The sequence below is a fragment of the Carcharodon carcharias genome, chromosome 13, assembly GCF_017639515.1.
Source record: "Carcharodon carcharias isolate sCarCar2 chromosome 13, sCarCar2.pri, whole genome shotgun sequence".
Lineage (NCBI taxonomy): Eukaryota > Metazoa > Chordata > Chondrichthyes > Lamniformes > Lamnidae > Carcharodon > Carcharodon carcharias.
In genome coordinates this window covers 22,923,190-22,944,625 of record NC_054479.1, presented here as the reverse complement: position 1 = coordinate 22,944,625, position 21,436 = coordinate 22,923,190, and the positions used below count along the sequence as shown (strand labels likewise).

At 41.4% G+C, this 21,436-nt stretch overlaps 1 protein-coding gene across 3 annotated transcripts in view; it reads right to left on the bottom strand.

Annotated features, from left to right (window-relative positions):
* The window catches only part of LOC121285829, a 238,360-nt gene that overhangs the window by 72,470 nt on the left and 144,454 nt on the right, over positions 1–21,436 (bottom strand). Inside the window, exon 7 of one of the 3 annotated variants that reach the window (XM_041202700.1) lies at positions 19,987–21,138. The exons of the other annotated variants lie outside the window; for them this stretch is intronic. Coding sequence (XP_041058634.1) covers positions 21,111–21,138 — 28 coding nt within the window. The 3' untranslated portion in view covers positions 19,987–21,110. Of the gene's footprint in view, positions 1–19,986; positions 21,139–21,436 lie in introns of those variants that run through there. 3 annotated transcript variants of the gene reach the window in all.

Below are 21,436 nucleotides of genomic sequence, written 5' to 3'. Positions count from 1 at the left end.
TTGATGAGGAATTTAAAGGCAGGGAGAGAAATAGCAATGTGTGGAGGGTTATGTGGGAGTTCCAAAGAATAGACGAGGCTTAAATGAAGAAAGCTGAATTACTAAGTGAAGAACATGAGAAATGGGCTGCACAAGGGACCAAAGTTGGGTCACCATAATGCCTGAGCTAAAACTTAAGAGCTGGGCAAGGCCATGGAAGGAGTTGTAAGCAAGGAAAAAGAATGTTTGAATTCAATACATTAAAAATGAAACAGCGGAGGCTGATTAGCACAGGGATGATGGGCAAGCAGGACATCTTCTGAGGCAGGGTGTAGGCTGTCAAGTTCTGATGAAAGGTCATTGGCCTGAGACATTAACTCTGTTTCTTTCTCCACAGGTGCTGCCTGGCCTGCTGAGTATTTCTAGTATTTTCTGTTTTCATTGCAGATTTCCAACATCCACAGAATTTTTGGTTTTATATTGATGTTTGGGCAGGCTGCAGCATGGAAGGCTGGTGTGGAGGATGCTCAAGGGTCAAGTTTTTTGAGTTTTGAATAGAATAAGGGCTATGGAGCTCAACTCCAAGTTCAAAAGAAAAGTGAGGTTATGCATTGGCTGACCAGAAAGGGAGACAGCTTCAATTGGAAGCAAGATTACAGAGTTTTAGTCAACTGGATGTTCAGCTTTTTTGTAATAAGCACAGCTACTTATTATAAGTTGTTGAAGATGGTTTTGGCTTTTTGTGTGTCTATTAATAAATATTAAATTTGCAGATTATGTTTACAAACGCTTACATTCATAGCATTTCTGGGACAATCACCTCCTTTAAAAAGACAGAGCTTTAATTTAACTTTGGCCAGAAATCCTACTGCAGTCCTTCGAGAGGTGGTAGCAGATTTTGAATCAGGTGAGGCAAGGAGAGAGCAGCACTGAAGCAATGTCCTAAATTGAGTTTCTAGAAATCACTGGAAGGATAGAATTGCTAAAGGCAAATCTAAGAGAAACTTCCTGATTGAAATTTCATTATAAATCCTGCTAATATTTGACAATCTATCATGTAACAATCAGTGTCACCTATTCCAACACCTCAAGCAGCTGTATAATGTTCAAGGTAAGAAAAAATGGAAAATTATAAAACTGTAGCTCACTATTGAATAAATTCTATTCAAGGGTAGTGGGTAAACAGTGTTGGCTATACTGCCCTTTCACCTCTCAGATTCATGTGAAAATCCAGGATGAAAATTGCCCCCACTGACTGTAATAAGTTATAATGAGCTTGGGTGGTTTAAGCCCATTCCCACTGTTGACCATGCAAACCTGCTTAAAGTACAGCAACAAACTAGCATCATCATTTGAAGACCAAAAAAATGGCTGCTGTAGAGATTTTTAAAAAGACATGCTGGTGCAGTAAGCAATGCTCTGCTGAGATTGAGGTTAAGACATGTCTTAAGTCTACCTCATTTGTAACCTGCTAATATTGAACAGGACGCTTACTCTACATCTGACTATGCTGGTCTTGATTTGAAAGTATTTGCTGGGATAGTGCAGACTTTTATTCTGCATCTAAAGGCTGCTGCCCTTGCTCTAGGTCATGTTCAAATGTGCACAGAAGAGTAGCAGAAGTTCCATTTCTAAGAGGACCATCTATGACTTCCTTAAGTTTTATGAGCACGCAGTAAATTGAACTACAGATCAACAATTATTAATAATTTCAACTGCAAACACAACACAAAAACACAACTTCACAAACAGTATTCAATGCAGGATAAGGAAAGGTTCTTAGCAGGAAAAAATGATTTTCATACGATCACCCACCCTATCGCAAAATATCATTTCATAATTCAAAAAAAAAATGTTTTGCCACTACACGAATACACCTTTTAAGTTGCTATTTGAGGAAATTTTTCAACACATTAATTTTGTGTTGCATGGCTGCCCCAAGGCAGTAAACAATCAAATTCTAATTTAATGAGCAAGTTGACCTTTATACGCGGGTTTCAGCCAATTCCTTGCTGGCGCACGGTTTAAAGGGTTTCAAATAAAAATCAACAGGAGAGCTTACAGTGTCCTGGGGATCTGAACTGGTTGAAAGCGTGCTCCTTTTCCTCAAAGACTGGAATCTCTGCTGGCTCCGCACTGAAAACCGCCTGAACGACTCCCTGCTCCTGGAGGCGAAGTGTCGGAAGGAGGAGGTTCGTTTGAGGGGAGCTCTGCCGAGATGCTCCCCGCTCCCAGGGGTGCCGCTCCGCTCCTGGGTCACGGCTGTGCCGACAAGGTTCAAGGCTTCTTGCAATGACCGCCTCACCGTGCCCATCCATTGGGCCATGTGACTTTGAGCCACCGTCAGCTTGTCTCCGAGATAATCCATTTACGCGAGAGAAATTGGGTACAAAAGCATTTTCAAAACAGGAAGAGAGAGGGAGAGAGGGAGTAAAAACAAACAAAAAAAAAGGTGCTTCAAATTCGCCGTCAGTCCCGATTCATCTTTCAGCCGCTCCCTGTGGAATCCCCGCTGTCTCTTTGGCTGTTGCCAGTTTCACTGAGTTGCCCCCTTTCCACTTTACTCCCAGCGCACAGCGACTGGGGGGGGGGGGGGGTAGTGGGAGATTTAAAACTTCATAACCAAGAACCTCGTTCCTCTGGTCAGACCAGCTCCCAAGCGTTACAGCTTGGGCGCCTAATAAGGCTTTAATTAATTCCTCGGTCCTTTTTACTGGGAGAGCTGGCAGGCAGCGCTGCAGCCATAAATCCTCCTGCTTACAACAATCCCAGGTACTGGGGACAGATGATGGCCCATTCCGTCCCTCAGGAAGAAGAGTGAGTGAGAGAGAAGGGAGACAAGGTTCTTGCCGTGATTTCTAAGGTAGCACGTATACTCAGGCTGGCACTTTATACACACACACACACATATATATATATATAAAAAAACACTAGCTTCGTTCAAGTCCCACCCGCAGGTTACAGACCCAAGCGATTCCCAGTCACCCGGCACTGGAAGGAAGGCACGGGCCAGAGTGTGTGGCCAGTTTTGTAGGCAGGTCGCCGACCGGACGGAGTTTGCTGACTGCTCGCAGTTTCCAGCACAAACAAGGAGGAGAGTGAGCGAGGGAAGATTCTCCCGTGACATCAAGCCCGTCCACACAGGGGAGGGGAGGGGAGGGGGATGAATGGGTGATCACGGCTCAGGAATGTGACAGGCGTTGATGAGTGCGGCAGGACTCCTATCCGACCAGCCCCGGGGTGGGTTTCATACACAATCTTTATCCTGCACACACACACACACACACCCCGCCGCCCCTTTTACACTCCGGGAGGCTTGGTCTCCCTGTCTGGAGTGTCACAGTAAACATCCCACATTACATTCAGTGACGGGAGACGGGAGCCGGGAGAAGCAGATTGCTCTCGCCTTCCCCTCCCTCCCTCCTCCCCTCCTCCTCCTCCTCCTCCTCCCTCTCTCTCTCTCTCTCTCTCCCCTCCCTTCCCACAGATTCGGCTTCGCCATTCTTTCAATTATTTTTTAAAAGTGAAAACAGGGAAACAAAAGAGGAAATTCCGGTTGGGGAAGCTTTGCTGTTGATCAAATGGCAGATCCCCCCCACCCACCCCACACACCAACTCTCCCCCTCCTTCCTCCTCTGGAGATTCAACAATGAGCTATAGGTGAACAAACTGCAGAGGCCCTGCCAGAGGAAGGATCTGGGTTGGGCCTCGTCGAGGAGAGATCTGTTGCCTTGGTAACCAAAGCTCAGCATTTGCCTGTTTGAACGCGCCTTTGTGCCAGGAGTCACCCGACTCAATGGAGCAAGTTTACAGGTAGGGCTGGACAGGAATGGATTGTTTGGATTCATTCCAGGGACACACAAACCCCAGGAGAGTTATTTTTTTTTTCTCTCTCTCACCCTTCCTCAGGGAGGTGAATATTAACCCCTGAAGCATCGGAGAGTTCTTTGTGCCGAACGGTGGTGGGGGATACAACACCAGGTTAAAAACCTGCAATGGCATCGTTTCGGCTCTGTTTACACCAATATAACGACAGGCCGGTTCTGCACGCTCCTCATCTGCAGTGGCCATCTCCTCGGAACAGACGAGAAAGACAGACGTGGCCACTTGATGTTCACCCTGCTGCTTCCACGTTAAAAACGATCGGCATCTCTGTGCTGATCAATATGAAGCAAGAGCGTAGACGCTACCTCAGCAGTTCACCGACTGTGCAGCATTCCCTTCAGGGTCTCTCACACACGAAAAAAACACACACACAGGAGCTGGCTGGTGCCAATGGCTCCATCCCCTCTAACTGTGAGCAACACCGAAAACGTCTTTGCGTATTAACTAAAATTGGCAACTCGACCCTGGCACAGTTCAACATCCCAGGGCCCCCTGTTACTAAGGAATACTGCGCATGAAATCAAACGTTTACCGCCCCACCCCCATCAGGAACTGCTTTAATAAAAAATGCTTTTCTTGGATATGCAAAAAAGTAGCAGAGGGCGATAGTTTTCTTTAGCAAAGGAACTATATGTTGTGAGTGCAAGCATCCTTGAGCAACTCAATCTGTTCACACCCTAGCACTTTACACCCACGCAGCTCTGGGTCAGCAGCAAGCACCAGTTCTGCAAGATCTAAAAACAGGAGCAGACAGAAGAGAGTGCGTATTATTCATGCAGAGATTTTTACTCCCGCGCCGAAGCCACCTCTGGATGGAGATCATGACTCCAGAAGGCTGGATAGGGGATTGGTGGCGAGTTAGAAATTCGGGTTGTAAAGGTAATGCCAGGTTGTCCTCAAAAAAAGGCCACATGCCCATCCAGGTGAAACCAACTCAAGTCAAGCCTTTTGCCAAGTTGGAAAGCAATTTGAAGTTCATAGTGACCCAACATTCAATAGGTTTGAGGAAAAATCCACCCTTCTGCCACTCACACTCATTTACTTGCAATACATACAAACATACATATGAATTAGGAGCAGGAGTAGGCCAATTGGCTCCTTGAGCCTGCTCCAACATTTGATAAGATCATGGCTGATCTGATTGTGGCCTCAAGTCCACTTTCCTGTCTACCTCCTGTACCTTTAACTTGTCAATCAAAAATCTAACTAATTCAGTCTTAAAAATATTCATTGATCCTACCTCCACTGCTGTCTGGGGAAGAGAATTCCAGAGCCCAACAACTCTCAGAGAGAAAACAAACTCATCATCATCTTAAATGGGAGATTTTTAAACCATGTCCCCGAGTTCTAGTCTCTCCCACAAGGGGAAACATCCTCTCACCATCCACCCTGTCAACTCCTCTCAGGATCTTATATGTTTCAATAAGGTCACCTCTCACTCTTCTAAACTCCAATGAATACAGGGCCTACCTGACCAATCTTTCATCATAAGATAACCCCCTTATCCTAGCAATCAGTCCTCCAGATGTGGTCTTACCAACACCTTACACAATTGTAACAAAACTTCCCTATTTTTGTATTCCATTCCCCTTGCAAGAAACAACAACATTCCATTTGCCTTCCTAATCATTTGCTGTACCTGCAGTGTCTTTTTGTGATTAATGTACCAGGACACCAGATCCCTCTGTGCCACAGAGTTTTGCAATCTTTCTCCATTTAAATAACATACTGCTTTTCTATTCTTCCCGCTAAAGTGGATAAATTCACATTTTCCCACATCATATTCCATCTGCCAATTTTTTGCTCACCTGCTTAATCTATCTAAATCCCTTTCTAGACTCTATGTCCTCCTCACAATTTACTTTCCTAACTATCTTTGTGTCATCAGCAAATTTAGTAACCATACATTCAGTCCCTTCATCCAAATCATTGATATAAATTAGTTGAGGTCCCAACACTGATCCTTGTAGCACTCCACTGGTTACAGCTTGCCAAACTGAAAGTGACCCATTTATCTCCACTCTGTGTCCTGTTAGCCAACCAATCAACTGTCCATGATAGTATGTTATGCCCTACACCATGAACTCTGCCTAATTGCATTTAGATTTTCCAAGTGCCCTGTTATAATCTCCTAAATAATAGATTCTCGCATTTTTCTTATGACAAGTGTTAAGCTAATTGGGCTGTAGTTACCTGCTTTCTGCCTCTCTGCCTTCTTGAACAGAGGAGTTACATTTGCTATTTTCCAACCTGATGGGACCTTTCCAGAGTCCGGGGAATTTTGAAAAATTACAACCAACGCATCTACTGTCTTTGTAGCCACTTCTTTTAGGACCTTTTCTGGTTGGCTCTAGAACATACTGCTCTCAGAAATTGTCTTGAAAACACACTATGATCTCATCTGCAAGGCTACCTTTGCTGATCTGATTTGTCCAATCTTTGTGTAGAATAATATCACCCATGATTATTGCTGTACCTTTCTCACAAGCCCCCAGTATTTCTTCCTGTGTACCCTATTCTACAGCAACGTTATTGTTAGGGGGCCTACAAACTTTCATAATTGACTTCTTCCCTTTGCTCTTTCTCATCACTACCCAAACTACATCTCGATCCTTAGAACTAAGGTCATCTCTCAATATTCTACGAATGTCATACTTAATTACCAGAGCAACTCCACCACTCTTTCCTAGCTTCCAGTCCTTCCAAAATGTCAAGTACCCTTGAATATTCAGGTCCCAGCATTGGTCATCTTGCAGCCATTTCTCTGTAATGGCCATCAGGTCATAAATATTTATTTCTATTTGAGCTGACAATTCATCTGTTTTGTTACAAATGCTACATGCATTCAGATACAGAGCCTTTAGTTCCGTCTTTTTACTATTTTTGTAAACTTTGGCCTTATCTGTGTTGCACTCTTAAGTTTGTACAATCTGTCCCTTCCTGTCACACTCTGATTGTCATTATCCATTTGCTACCTTATTGCCTCCTCCTTTACCACATGTTCCCCCATGAGATGCCTCACCTAACTATTTAGTTTAAAGCCCTCTCTACCACCCTAGTTACTGGCTTTTTATAAATCAATTTTTCAGTTTAACATCTCCAGTAGTCAGTTGCAGATTTTTACTGCACATTCTTCCAACAACAACATTACACAGGAATGGTAGTGTCTTTCCTCTATATTGTATATCCCTATCAATACTGGCCAAGTTAACCAGCACTGGAAAAACAATCTTTTCTATTATAGTATTCATTTTGAGGCTACTTTGAGTATTATTATTGTGAAGTGGCCATTTCTCCTATCACACTGCCTCAAAATAACTATTCACTTGACACGTAACCAACCAGTTAAGAAGTACAAAAAAGCCTAAAATCCCAATTACCTATTTTGGAAGAATTCTGAGCCAGCTCCCCACGAGTCAAATAGGTCACAGGCTTTTCTAATGACAACACAGTGGAAAACCAAAAAATCCCCTCAAAACAAAAGCAAATAGCACATTAGTCATATATATCTTGGTCAGCTCACTAAAACAGAATTCAATATACTTATAAATGGGAAAAACACAAATTTTGAATCTGAAACAATCAAGCAAGTTGTTTATATTTCATTTTTCCAACATTGGTAATTTTAATTTTTCTTTGTTACTTGTTTAGTGCTTGAGTGTTTTAATGCCTCAAATTCATGAAGCTCACAAGTGCAGAAAAGTGCAGATGAGAGTAAAATGGCACCTAGTCTCGAGTACAAAGTGAACACCCGAAATAATTGTCACCTTCATTTTATTATTAAGGATTTGGAATTTAAATATTAAACTATGACCTTTGAACCCCTTTGTCAAAATAAATTAAGATTTCTATTTGAATAAAGCACTTCAAAAGGGAGTTGCCCTATGCTGTCATTTGAACAATAAGGTTTCTGAAGCTTTCGGCATCTTGTAACCGAAATGGATACGATTCAGCAGCTCCTTCTGCAAAGGAACATTTTTATTCATTAACAGAGAAACACTCAGATTGCAACACAACCCAGACCTCTGCTCTCTGGAGAGACTCCAACTTTCCTATGACTGGCTGGTGAAAGTAAGATCGTGTAAGAAATCTGTACAATCTCCAACGAGACACAACCCCTACTGTGGTCCTCCCACCCCCGACTTTTCTAATCGAAGATGGGATCATATTGAGAAATGGTACAACAGCAGCTCTCTGACACCTTGCCCAAGAAGTGTAAGCCCAGAGTTAATGCTCGGCAGACAATCATGGGATCTTCATTAGCTGTACTTTTAGTAAAGGTCATTAACATAGCAATAACAGTAGGAAAACTTGGCTGATGTGTACTTTCCCTAACATAGCAACACAGATGCCAACTGTACTATCTCTATTACCAATCAAAGGTGCCAGCCTTGGCTCAGTGGTAACATTCTTTCCACCAAGTCAGAGGTTGGTGGTTCAAACTCCCGCTGAGACATTATTTATTCGTTCACAGGATGTGGGCATCGCTGGTTAGGTCAGCATTTGTTGCCCATCCCTTATTGTCCTTGAGGTGGTGGTGGTGGTGGGCTGCCTTCTTGAACCACTGCAATCTGTGTCGTGTAGGTACACCTACAACGCTGTTAGGAAGAGAGTTCCAGGATTTTGACCAGTGACAGTGAAGGAACAACGATATAGTTCCACCAAGTCAGGATGGTGTGTGGCTCATGAAAAGCACTATATAAATTCAAGCCTTTTCTTTCTTTGAATTTGATGAATTAATTGCACAGAATGAATTAGGTTAGAACTTGGGACCTTACTGGCTTAGATATTCGCTGAATAAATTTACTAAGTTACAGGCAGGGGAAGGGAAGTTGATCTGTAGGTTGAAAACAAAAACATGTTATTAAAGTTCACTATAAGAGTTCACAAGTGGTTAGCTTTAAACTGCATTGTGAGAGTAGTTACCCTCAATAGAGGAATATCTCAGCTGGGTTTTCAGAGAATGGCACTGAATGCTACGGCGATGGAGAAATTCATTATGGGAAATAAAAGGGAAAATCAGAGCACATTACCTTGGGCCAAGGGATCTGAATGAGCGATCAACAGAATTTACACAGTTTCTTTCAAACAATTGCACAGTATAGAGTAGAGCAACAACACTGGCCCCCCTTCCTTCACATCCCTGCATTCAGTTCTGCAATCCTGGCTTCATCATGACAGAAACCAGGACAAGGAAGCAGAAGATAATCCATTACCAAAAGAGTAATAAAGTTATCAAACATTCTAACAAATTACAAGACACTCACTGGACTTGAATGGGTCTGTCTGTCTCATAAAAAGTGGTTCCATGCAGCAAAGCATTACATTGCCAAGCAGTCACAAAAATGGTGTCTCACTCTGCATGAATATTTAAAACAAGACTTGCTTACAGAGCAGAAGGTACCTATTGAAATCAAGTAGCTATGCTTCTGCTTAATAAATTAAAGTAAAAAGTATTTACAGCATAGAAAGATGCCATTTGGCCCACCGGGTTCATGCTGGTGTTTATGCTCCAAGCAAGCCTGCTCCAACCTTTATTCATCTTTCTCATCAAAATATCCTTCTATTCCTTTCTCCTTCATGCTGACTATTCATGATATTTTCAGTTTCAAGATATTAAAGTGTTTCCTGGGCTTATTCTCTCTATTTAAATATTTTAAAATGTTAAATATTAAAAATATCAGAATCACATTAGCTGTCACTAGTCCTCTAGCATTATTTCCTTTTCTAATGAATTTTTATTTGTATGTAATAGCGCCTGTTATTTCTTCCCCACGTTCTTTTAATATGAGAAGATGCAATTCATCTCGACCAAGAATTTTATCCATTCTGTTTGATTAGTTTATTAATTGTCTCTCCACTTTCTACCTTAAATGTCTATATCTTTTTTAATATCTTCTACAGTCATATTCCACCATCTAAAGTTTCCCTAATAAAAATTGAGGCAAAGTAATTAATTAATATTTCGGCCATTTTGCTGTCACTGTTCATCTTGTGTATTCCTTAGTGGTATCCACATTCTGCGTTTTCTTTGTTGCTTATGTTTTTGTAGAATACTTTACAATTTCTTTTTAAATTCTTTGATAAATTAATTTCATAATTTTTCTTTGCTTTCCTAATTTGACTTCTTTCTTAACCTTTTCATATTCCCTTTGTCACACTCTCCTTTACTGCCCATGTACTTACTGTATGCCTTTTGCTTTTAGTTTCATTGTTGCTCTATTTCTTTATTTATCCACAGTGTGTAATTACTGGCTGTGCTTTTCTTGCTATGAAATAAGATTCATTTCTCCTGGACCCCATTGAGCATCAATTTAAATGTTTCCTACTGCTGTATTTTTAAAAAATCATTTGACAGTAAAATTTTCCAGTTTATTTTCACTCATCCCTTTAAAATCAACTTTATTCAATTTTTTTGCTTTGGTCTTCATCTTATCTGTCCTTCTGAATGTTTATCTTAAACATTACGATGTTATGATCACTATTACCTAGATGTTTCCTATGCTTACATCTATTAACCTGTTCTGATTCATTTCCTATTACTGGATCCAGCAGTGTTCCCTGTTTTGTTGGACTTTTTATACAAGGTAAGAAAGAGGTCCAACACACATTGTAAAAACTCCATTCCCTATATTCCTGTACTATCTTTTCTTGCCAGTTTATTTGAAGATAGAATAATAATTACTCATTTAACTTATTTGCTTACATATTTCTTCTTCCACCCCCTTTCCATAATTGGGTAGTCATAGTATACCTCTTTTAGTGTGATCAACCCCATATCTTATATTGCAACCTATATGGATTCTGGTTCTAACCTATTAGTTATATTTCTTTTTCTACAGCTATTATGTTTTCTCTGATTAGTAAAGCTACCTGTCCCCACCATCTTCCCTCCCTATCCTTTCTGATGACATTGTAACCTGCAATATTTAGCTGTCAGTTGGGTTCTTTATGTAGCCATTAGTTATTCCAACTACGACTGGTTCCTTGCAACAGATTATTGTCTCTAGTTCCCTCATTTTATTTTGGATATCATGTGTGTTTGTATGCAGACAGTTTAATTCATATTTAATAGCTGGTCTTTTAACTTTAATAGTTTTAAAAAACTTTTTAAGAGTCCTTTTATACTTCTGTTTTATAATTGTATTTGTTCCATGACTGTTTGTATTATCCCTGTTTCCTTCCTTGGTCTGACCTTTACTCTTATCTATTTCTTCTGTTTTCTGACAAAATGTCATTTCACCAGATCCCTTCTTTTGTCTTACTAATTTAAAGTCCTATCACTTAAAATAGATGCTTTAACTTCTGAGCTCAATGTGGCTCATGTCATTCAGTTTCTTTTGTATTCATTTTGTTCCTCACTAGTTTGTTTAAACATGCACCATTTTAAAATGATCTGTATATAAGGGGAAGTCTCAGAGTAATACACAGAGTAGGGAAAATTCTAAGGACAGTAGACCTGGGGCAGAATCTTGCCCAGACTGATGGGATGACCATCTCCTGTCCAACCCCAATGTTCTCATGCAAAGTGACTTTGGGTGGGGTTGGAGAAACAATCCAATTCTCAGGGACTGAGAGCTCACAGCACAAAAACCATTCAAAATGAACAATTTAAGAATTTCACTCAAAAAGGCCCCAGATAAGGATACTCTAAATATAACACACACTTTACCTCACCTAGAAATGTTAATGTTGACTGCAAAGACGATGGTTTATTTCTCAGCAATGACATCCCAACCTTAGAACAAAACTGATCAATAGTCAGATTAGAAAAGGACAGAGATAGGTGCAACACTATGAATCAATAGGCGTTTGTGATTTTGCAGAATGGCTCACATCTGTATGTGTATGTGAACGTTAACACACATATTTAGTTATTTGTGGCACAAATTAAATATTCAAATTTATTATATGTCATTCTTAAAATTGTAGAAATGGACATGCTGATGTGAAAAAGCCAGAGCAAAATCTGAAATGTTAACAATTTTTGTTTATAGAGTGCCCTTAATGTAACAAAATGTCCCAAGGCACTTCACAGGAGCTTTATAAATCAAAATTTGATACTAAGCCACATAAGGAGATATTAGGACCAATGGCTAAAAGCTTGGTTAAAGAGGTAGGTTTTAAGGAGCATCTTAAGAAGAAAAGAGGTAGAGAGGTTTAAGGAGGGAATTCCAGAGCATCGGGTCTTCGCAGCTCAAGGCACGATCACCAATGATGGAGCAATTAAAATCCTGGGATGCTCAGGAGGCCAGGAGTAGGTGAGTGCATGTATCTTGTAGGGTTGTGGGACTGAAGGAGGTTACAGAGAAAGGGAGGGATGAGCCCATGGAGGGGCTTGAAAACAAGGATGGGAATATTAAAATTGAAGCATTGCTTAACTAGTAGCCGATGTGGGCCAGTGAACACAGGGGAGATAGGCGAATGGGACTCGACGCGAGATAGGGTATGAACAGCTGGGTTTTGGATGAGCTAAATTTTATGGAGGGTAGAATGTGGGAGGCTGGCCAATGGTCTTTTGGACTAGTTAAGTTGAAAGGTAACCATGACAAGATGGATGTGGAAAGGATGTTTCCTCTTGTGGGTGAGTCCAGAACTAGGGGACACCCTTTTAGGACAGAGATTAGGAGAAATTTTTTCTCTTAAAGGGTTGTGCGACTTTGAAACTCTGCCTCAGAAGGCAGCGGGAGCGGGGTCATTGAATATTTTTAAGGCAGAGGTAGATAGATTCTTAACAAAAACAGAATTACCTGGAAAAACTCAGCAGGTCTGGCAGCATCGGCGGAGAAGAAAAGAGTTGACGTTTTGAGTCCTCATGACCCTTCGACAGAACTAGGATAGATTCTTTTTAGGCAAGGAATCAAAGGTTATCGGTGGGTGGGGGGCAGGGGGGTGGGGTAGATGAGAATGTGGAATTCGAAACACAAGCAGATCAGCCATGATCTTATTGAACGGCGGAGCAGGCTCGAGGGACTGAATGGTCTACTCCTTTTCCTATTTATTGTGTTCTTATGCTCAAATGCATGGATAAATGTTTCAGCAGCAATTAATCTAAGACAGTGATGGAGTTGTTAAGCAATGGCGTAGATATGCGGTCAGAATCTCACCTTAGGAGATAACATGGCACCTAGGTTGTGAACAGTCTGGTTAAGCCTCAGGCAGTTGCCAAGGACAGTAATGGAGTCAGTAACTGGGGAACAGAGTTTGTCACTGGCTTTGGTCTTCCCAATATTTAACTGGAGATCATTTCTGCTGAACCAATACCGGGTGCCGGATAAGCAGTCTGACAATTTAAAAAGACAATGGAGGGATGAGATAGATGGTGATGAAGTAGAGCCGGGTGTCATCACTGTACATACGGAAACTGCGCTGCATTTTTGGATAATGGCCGAGGGGCAGGATTTGGATGAGAAACAGGAGGGGGCCAAGGAAAGATCCTCGGGAGACACCAGAGGTCATGATGTGGGAGCAGGAAGAGATGGTGATTCTCTGGCTATGATTAGAGAAATATGGATGGCATCAGGTGAATGCAGCCCAACCTAGCTGGATATTGGTGGAGCAGCATTGGAGGAGGATGGTATGGTCAACCATTTTAACTGTGTTTACAGTTAATTGCGCATTCCATAGAGTCATTCCACAATGACTACCCACCTGGTCTATATTTCAATATAAGTGCAAAACATCAGTGATCTGCTGGGGTCTTCATTTTGGGCAGACAGGATGTTGCAATGCTTAACTATACTGCTGTTTCAGCCTATAAGCTTGCACAGATGCTTGTGTCATAATTTGAATTACTCAAATTCTAAGTTGTTCGAGCTCATGGTTCACTGTTGTGTTAAATTAATTTATGCTTTCAAATACAGCGTCTGAAGAAAACAACCAGGATGTAACAATATATACATCACAAAAATACAGTAGCAGGGTAATTAAAGTCTACCATTCTTCCTGTTAGTTGAGTGTTACTTACCCTGTGTCGACTCTGCCTAAAAGTATTTTCCATTCAGACACACAAACAGAAAAAGGGTTTTGGTTCCATTTCATCACAGGTTTAGTATATAAACGCACACAATGCAATTATGTAGGTTACGCTGAAAACACTTTTGTCATTTGTCACGACTATTGTATTTTCATTTCTCCACAAAACAATCCTTGATAAATTCTTAAATTTATTATTTAAAAAATACTTTTAATAAATTGGACAATGCGTGTAGTTGACAAAGCATGAGTATTTACAGGTTTTACTGTGTGTTCTTCAATGCTTCAATGATCTAGCTTCTATGTTTACAATGATCATTACTCTACTCTTTTTTCCTGAGGCTCCTTTCATTCTCAATTCTAATTATTACTGTTTGCTTGTTTTATTGGCATTATGGATATTTTAAAAATGCCCCTGATTTTATAATCAGTATCCTGAAGATCACTACCCATTACCAGAGGCTGTACAATCCTTTGTCCACCATCTGGCTGTGGGTTTAAGTCCCAGTACTCCTGTAACATCAATTTCATCTCATTGGAAAGTTTTCAGCTCTGTTGTTGGACTGGACACCAGATGGTCCTCTAAGGAGGGCTCAACACTGATCCTGTTAATCAATCACAAGAATAGTGGAGCTGATGGGCTAGGAGAGCTAATATGTTGACATTTTGATCTCTGCAGAGGACAGTGTTTCATGCTGTCCACACACCTAGGAAGTGTTTTTTTTATTTTAGTTAAGGAAGGGAGAACATTTGTAATTCTGTAGTTGAAGCATTTCATGATCTAATTCCTTTGTTTGGTGGTGGGGGAGGGAGGAGGGACATCTTGGCTTGGGTTTCCAAAGAGAAAGTGGTGAGAGGAGTATACATGAGCAGCATCATTCCAGGGGCTGAAGGTCCCACAGCACATTGTCAGATGCTCCTTGAGTTCAGGGAGATTGAAGAGATAGGGAGAACCCACTCTGTAGCTAAACACCGGACAATAAGAGCAGTCCACTATTTTCTACAAGAACCTATGTCTCATCATTCTAATGTTGTATATGGTGTCTTTTTGCACCACACCCCCCTCTCTCTCTCTCTGTTTTTCAGTCCCAACTGATAGGACCAGGTAAACCCAGACAGACAAATCCTTCCACTGCTTTCCCTGCATAATACTCACAGGGCAGAAAACCACAGAATCAAGTTAAAAAGAGAAGTAGATGCTGAAAACAGAGAGGCAGAACCGTGTTTATTTGAATTAATAATGCATTTTAACCACAGGGAAGCTGAGATAGTCCACGTTTGATCTTACTGTTCTCACCTTAGCAGAGAAGACTCCTAGAGTTTGGCATATTACTGTGGGTATATCATTCGAGAATACAACAGCATTCAGTGTCAAAATATACCACAGCTCCTCTAACTCAAATGAAAGGCAATAAGCTTTTAATTTTGATCCATTCTTATCCATTCAGGCCCATTGCTGAGTACTGGAACAAATGATTACCCAATGTAGTCAACTATTGATATAAATAAATACACACACAATAACACCTGTACAAAATAAAGCCCCATTTGGCTGCAGATAAAACAGAGCAAGACTGAGTCAAGAATAATCACTATTTGTGTTTGAAGCTGTTAACGTCCCCAGTGATCTCAGAGATTTGTTAGTAACCAAGATTTTTCCTCTTTGTTTCTCTCTTCCCCTCAGTTTCTTTTGCAGTTGAGAAGGCAATTGGGCAACCTGCTCCCAACGTATCTCTGAAATCAGGAGGTGGACATGCTTGATATGCGATCAATGATCCCCTCAATGAGGAAACACCAAGCCATCTTGTGTAACCTGCACACAGCTGAATTTGTTATCTTAGGATTGTCAATGCCTTTTCAATTACATTGTTAGGATTTGTTAATGTCAATCACATTGTTAAGGGAAACAGATGATGGGGTACTTGACCACATAAAAATAGGGGCTAGCTGGGACACTGGGGGTGGGCGAGGAGAGTTGACACTGAACAAAGTCAAAAAACACTCAAGCAAGAAAATCTCTGTGCCTTAGCTTTGGCTTCACCAACCGGCATGGATCCTGGGAACAAGAAGCATGGGATCACTGATATGAACACACCTATACGATGGGTTCCGCTGCCCTCAAGACATGGGCAATTTTTAGTTTGAGAAGTAATGTGCAGGATGTGAAATTAACATAAGTTGTATAAAAAAGCACAATTGAAGGAGCAGCGAGAGCTTAATAGGTCAGTTTCTGGATGAACTTGAGGATTCTTCTAGACGTTACTGACTTTGCACATAATAGCCCCCTGTTCCTACATGGAAGGAAGACAGAGACCACTTGAGGATGCAACACAAAAATGCATCCCATGTTCCAGACCTCCTTAACATTCATCTTTTATTATTGCACGAACCGAGGAATTATTTATCAGCAGGATGTGTCTGGAGAACGCAGTCAGAAATCTGCAGGAAATGGAGCAACGTGTGGTTGGAACTTCATCTGCCTTGAGATGCGTATTGCTAGGCATCAACTGTTAAAGGTTATCAATCTATGCTTAACACTATGGAGGAAGGGCGAGAAGAGGAAAGCAATGTGAGGGGGTGGCACAGTGGTGCTGAATGTCATTTCACTAATACTCAGTGCAAGGAGTGGAGACAGTTATGGGTTCAAATCTCTCTTAATTTAGGATCCATTCACACAGCTATAGCCTTGATGCAATGATAAGCAAAACTGCAGAGAAAGTGTAAATGAGGCCTAAATATGTCACTAGAGCAAACCTTTCTGCGCAAGTTTGGGCTTTGACACAATGGACATTATTAGGATTGGTGTCAGTGCAGTGTTGAAATGGTTCCACATACACACTAAACTTGAAGTGTAAGTGCACCATCAGTTCTTGCTGAAAATTTTGTCATGCAAGTGGCACTAAACAGGACAATGGGAAGTTCCTTGGTGGTCTTTGGTATGTCAGATGGCAGCGAACTGTAAGGCTTAGTGGCAATAAATCTGGGAGGGGGTTTATGCGTGATGAAGAAAAAGGGATAAAATCAGAATGAAAAGTGAGTAATTTACTCAAATATGCCCATAAAAATAAACTTTCAGAAAAGTAAATCAACATGTTTGGATACAATTTCATACAATACAGAAAGGTGCCATTTGGCCCATTGTGCCTGTGCTGGCTCTTTGAAAGAGCCTTTGTGCTCAGTCTCAGACACCTGCTTTTGTCCATAACCATGCAAGTTCCTCATCCTCAAATACCCGTTCAATTTCCTTTTAAAGTTATTTACGGAATCAGCTTCCACCACCTTTTCAGATACAGCATTCCAGATTTTGACAACTTTCTAGCGTAAAAACATTTTTCACCATCTCCCCTCCAGATCTTTAGCCAATGATTTTTAAATCTTTGACCTCTGGTTATTGTTCTACTCGCCAGTGGGAATAGAATAGAGAAAAACTATCAAAATCTCTCATCATCTTGAAAATCTCTCTTGTTCCAATGAGAACAGTCCTAACTTTTCCAATCTATCCTCATAACTGAAGTTACCTGGTAACTATCCTGATAAATATCCTCTGCAACCTTTCTAATGTATTTAGTTTCAATTCCCTTAGGGCTGCTAAGGTGGCCTCTTGCAAAATGAGCTCACTCAATTATTAAATTTACAAAACAACACGAACAGTGCATTCAGCCATTTGACAACCCTTGGGTGTCAGGGTGGCTTCTCTATGAAGCAGTTTTATTAAGAAATAGAAACAGAATTTTCAGGGTAATGCATTTCACCCTCTGATTGAAAACAGGCACCCAAAAAAAAATGTGTATGCAAAGTTTGAGGGGTTTTACCTTGTCATTTATGTTACAAATGGGTACAGTTAGTTTGTCCAAGGCAGGTACAATGTACTTTCTATTGCCATTCTGATGAGACCATACCCTCACACATATAAAAACAACTCTGGGTTGGGAATGGGGGGGCGGGGAAGAGCTTTCAGTAAAATGTGAACAGTGTGTTTTCCTTGATCTGTTGATGCCCTGGAGCAGTGTGGTACCATCGCTTTTGCTGCTATTAATATTCAGCCAAGGGATTTTCTGTAAAGATGTGGGAGGGGCAGATGTAAAGTGAGCTGACATTGAAACACTGACTGCCTTGTTCCATTTTAACTGATGAACGCTCATTATAAGTTTCAACAGGTAATTTAAAGCTGCAACATCTCATAGTTGGCCGCATGATCCAAGATCAAGGTAACAGAATGAAATGGACAATCCTCCATTATAATGTGACCCAATATTACACAGCTGGGATGGAGAACAGCATGAACGGTTTACGTCCTTGTGCAGTTGGCTCTCTAATTTTCCAACCCTGGGCTTCTCACAAGGCAGAACTCTATGGGTAAACAAGTCAAAGTCAGCAGCACAAGCACGATTCAAATTTAAGGACCATCGATTTGAACATCAGAAAGAGTTTCCTTCCTGAATCTTTGTGAGATTGGCTGATAATCACCAGGGTTTGCTGACCGACATTGGCTCCTGATCTGACAACACCTCAATTTTAACATTTTCAGCCTTGTTTTCAAATTTCTGTCTCTGCAATTTCCTCCACACCTACAAGCTGCCAAGATCTCCGCGCTCTTCCAATTCTGACCTCTTGAACATCCCCAAATTTTATAACCCCGCCGCTGGTGGCCGTGCCTTCAGCTGCCTAGACCCTAAATTCTGGAATCCCCTTCCTGAAGCTCTCCATTTCTCTCACTATCTTTCCTCTTTTAAGTCGTTCCTTAAAACATATGTCTTTGACCAAGCTTTTGGTCACCTGTCCTGATAACACTTTATGTGGCTCGGTGTCAAAATTGCCTGATCATGCTCCTGTGAAGTGCCTTGCAATGTTTTTACAATATTAAAGGCTCTATATAAATATATGTCGTTGTTCCAATTCCAGTAACCTTGGTCTAAAGGAGAAACAAATCAGAAAGTGTTCCTGATGTTAACGGCTACCCTGTGACCCATTTGGGTGACTGTTGGGTAAGGACAGGACTCCAATTGGCTGTAATATGTCGCAGTTGAGCAGCCAGCTGACATTCACACTCCAGGCTCATATATGCAGAATAACCACTTGGTGAGCAGCTGGCACTCAAACAGTTGTATCCCAGAAGGTGCTAGTGCCTTTAGGAGGCAAGAGGGAAAGTGACAGACAGCAGCATAAAGAACATAATCATGCACTTTTCCTCACGCCCTAGATCTTTTGCTTCTTTAAGTTCAATTAAACAATCCAGAAGGTAAAAAAAACACAGGGGGAACTGTTTGGATTTTAACCCCACCAGCCAACCCCAGGATGGTCAGGACAGCATCCGAGTCGGTTTAAATTGTTAAAAATGGGGAACCTGACCCTAAACTGCCACAAATGTCCCTTTCTACTGCGGTGAATTTGAGTAACTCTCTCTGGAGGTGGCTTGGGAATTATAATATTTTATCAGCAACTTGAAATTAATGGTTGCGGCCAGGTTACCAAGAGGTGGGAAAGCTGCTAGTAAAAGGGAGGTGGGAGCTGCTGAATCTAGCAGCTAAGTACCTTTCTAGCACTGCTTGTGGGCCAGGAAGAGCAAACCTGCTCTGATCTCCAATCAGCAGACACCCTCCCCCACTGCACTCTGTTCTATTCTCCTCTATCCCACTGCACTTTGAGTACAGCAGTCTATGGCAGCTGCCACATACAGGTAGCCGATCAGCCTTTCAATAAGACAGCTGTTGGCGAGGAATTTTAATGATGTCATTCCATGAACAGAATTTCCACCCTCCTGGGTTGCTGGCCATTAACCCGTGACACCACTTCTTCCCCGCAAGTATAGGCATTAGGGAGAAAGGTCACAGCATTGCAGGGTGTGATAGAGGTGTGCTGCCCAAGGGAAAGATGGATGTCTGTTGCTCAAGGATTAAGGAAGCTTTATTGGGTTTTTGGAACTACATTGTTATGGACAGGAGGGGAGTTAATTTAAACAACACTAATTCCTCCTCTCTCCACCTACCCATAAAGAGAAGGGTGTATTGATTTGCTTCCCTCTTTATAAGTGGTGGCTTGTTTCCCAACCCTTCGGTTTTGGTCTGATCCAATTTTCTATTAATGACCCCACAGCAAACTTGAAATAGGATGAACTCAAAAGGTTAGTTTATTTACACACACACAAAATGCGAGAAGGGCACAACATTGCCTCCTTTGCATTCATACAGTAAAAGAGGGACAGAGAAAAGAAAAATTTACAGTGAAGAGGCCACAGAGAAAAGAAATGTTGTTTCACATGAGTCCAGAATCAAGTCCAATGAGATATATCTTTACGGGGGTTGGTGGGCTCAAAATCGATGCTGTATAATTCACTCTTCCAGTGATGTTGACTTCACACGGTGAGGTAGGCATGCAGAGATGAATCAGTCTTGTAGGTGATGGTACAGAAGTTCCAGCACAAGTGAAAATGGGGCCAGGTATTCAACTTGGGCAAAGCTCCTTTTCTATGAGGCTGCTTGTAGAATGGTAAACAGCAGACTTGCTGTACAGTTCCACAAAGCAATATTACCGGTTCCACAGACTAGAGGTCCATGTCACCTGATTCCTACCTCTTCACGGTGTCTTTGACAAAGGGTGTGTACCCCTTGAGGGCTCTCTGCTTCTTCCTCGAACAGAGGCCCAAACAATCCCCATCCACCACTACTCTCCTCCATCTGGCTGAACTTGTTCTCACACTGAACAATTTCATGCATGGATTGGTTCTTCCGTTCTGTATATTCTATGTAATTCTATTCACATGATGTTAATTAAACATTTAAGTCATACTTTTAATGGCTTAATTGATACACGTAGCCTGTGATTTGGCACCAAGCCATAAAGGGCCAGGAAGATCCCAGGTTTGATCTCTGGCTAAAGTTGAATTATTTACCCTCCCTGGAGCACTGGTGATGCTACAATGGGGTTAGAGAGGGACAAAGAAGAAAACATCAGCCAGGATTCCCACTTCTGATCTCGATCAATATCTCGTTACCTTTGAAGGCTTCACTTAGGAGTTTTGATATCGGCTTTGAGTCTTCAGAGAAGGTTGCCCATATTGCTGCATCTGGCACAACCAAATAAAAATGGTGCAGAGCCTCTTTTGAAAGCAAGCACATATTAGATGCAGAGAGAAAACACAAAGAGAGGAAATCCTGAGCCAGAAACTAATCCAAAAATCAATCGTCTGTGGTATCCTACTTGCCGCAGAACTTTCCAGGCACAGATCAGCCTTAGCAGTCATCTATATATCCATTGGAACTCTACCAAACACCTTAGATGATGAACATGGTCATTGTCACCCTGAAGGACAAAAAAGGAAGTTACCTCTGACAGAATTGCACAAGTGTAGAGATTGGGCAGTCTACAGCTTAGCCTTGATATCTATCATGGCGCATGAGCCTGCTCACATTCACTATTGAGGGTCATAAAGGATGGTCAATTGGACAAGGTAGTGGAGGGCCACTGGTACCAATGGAACTATGTAACCTAGCAAGAGTCACTCAAGAGAACAGAGAAATGTTATTATAAAAATAAAGCAGTCTCAGCAATTTATATTTAGATGGTGTTCAGTAAATACACAGAATACAGTGAATAACAG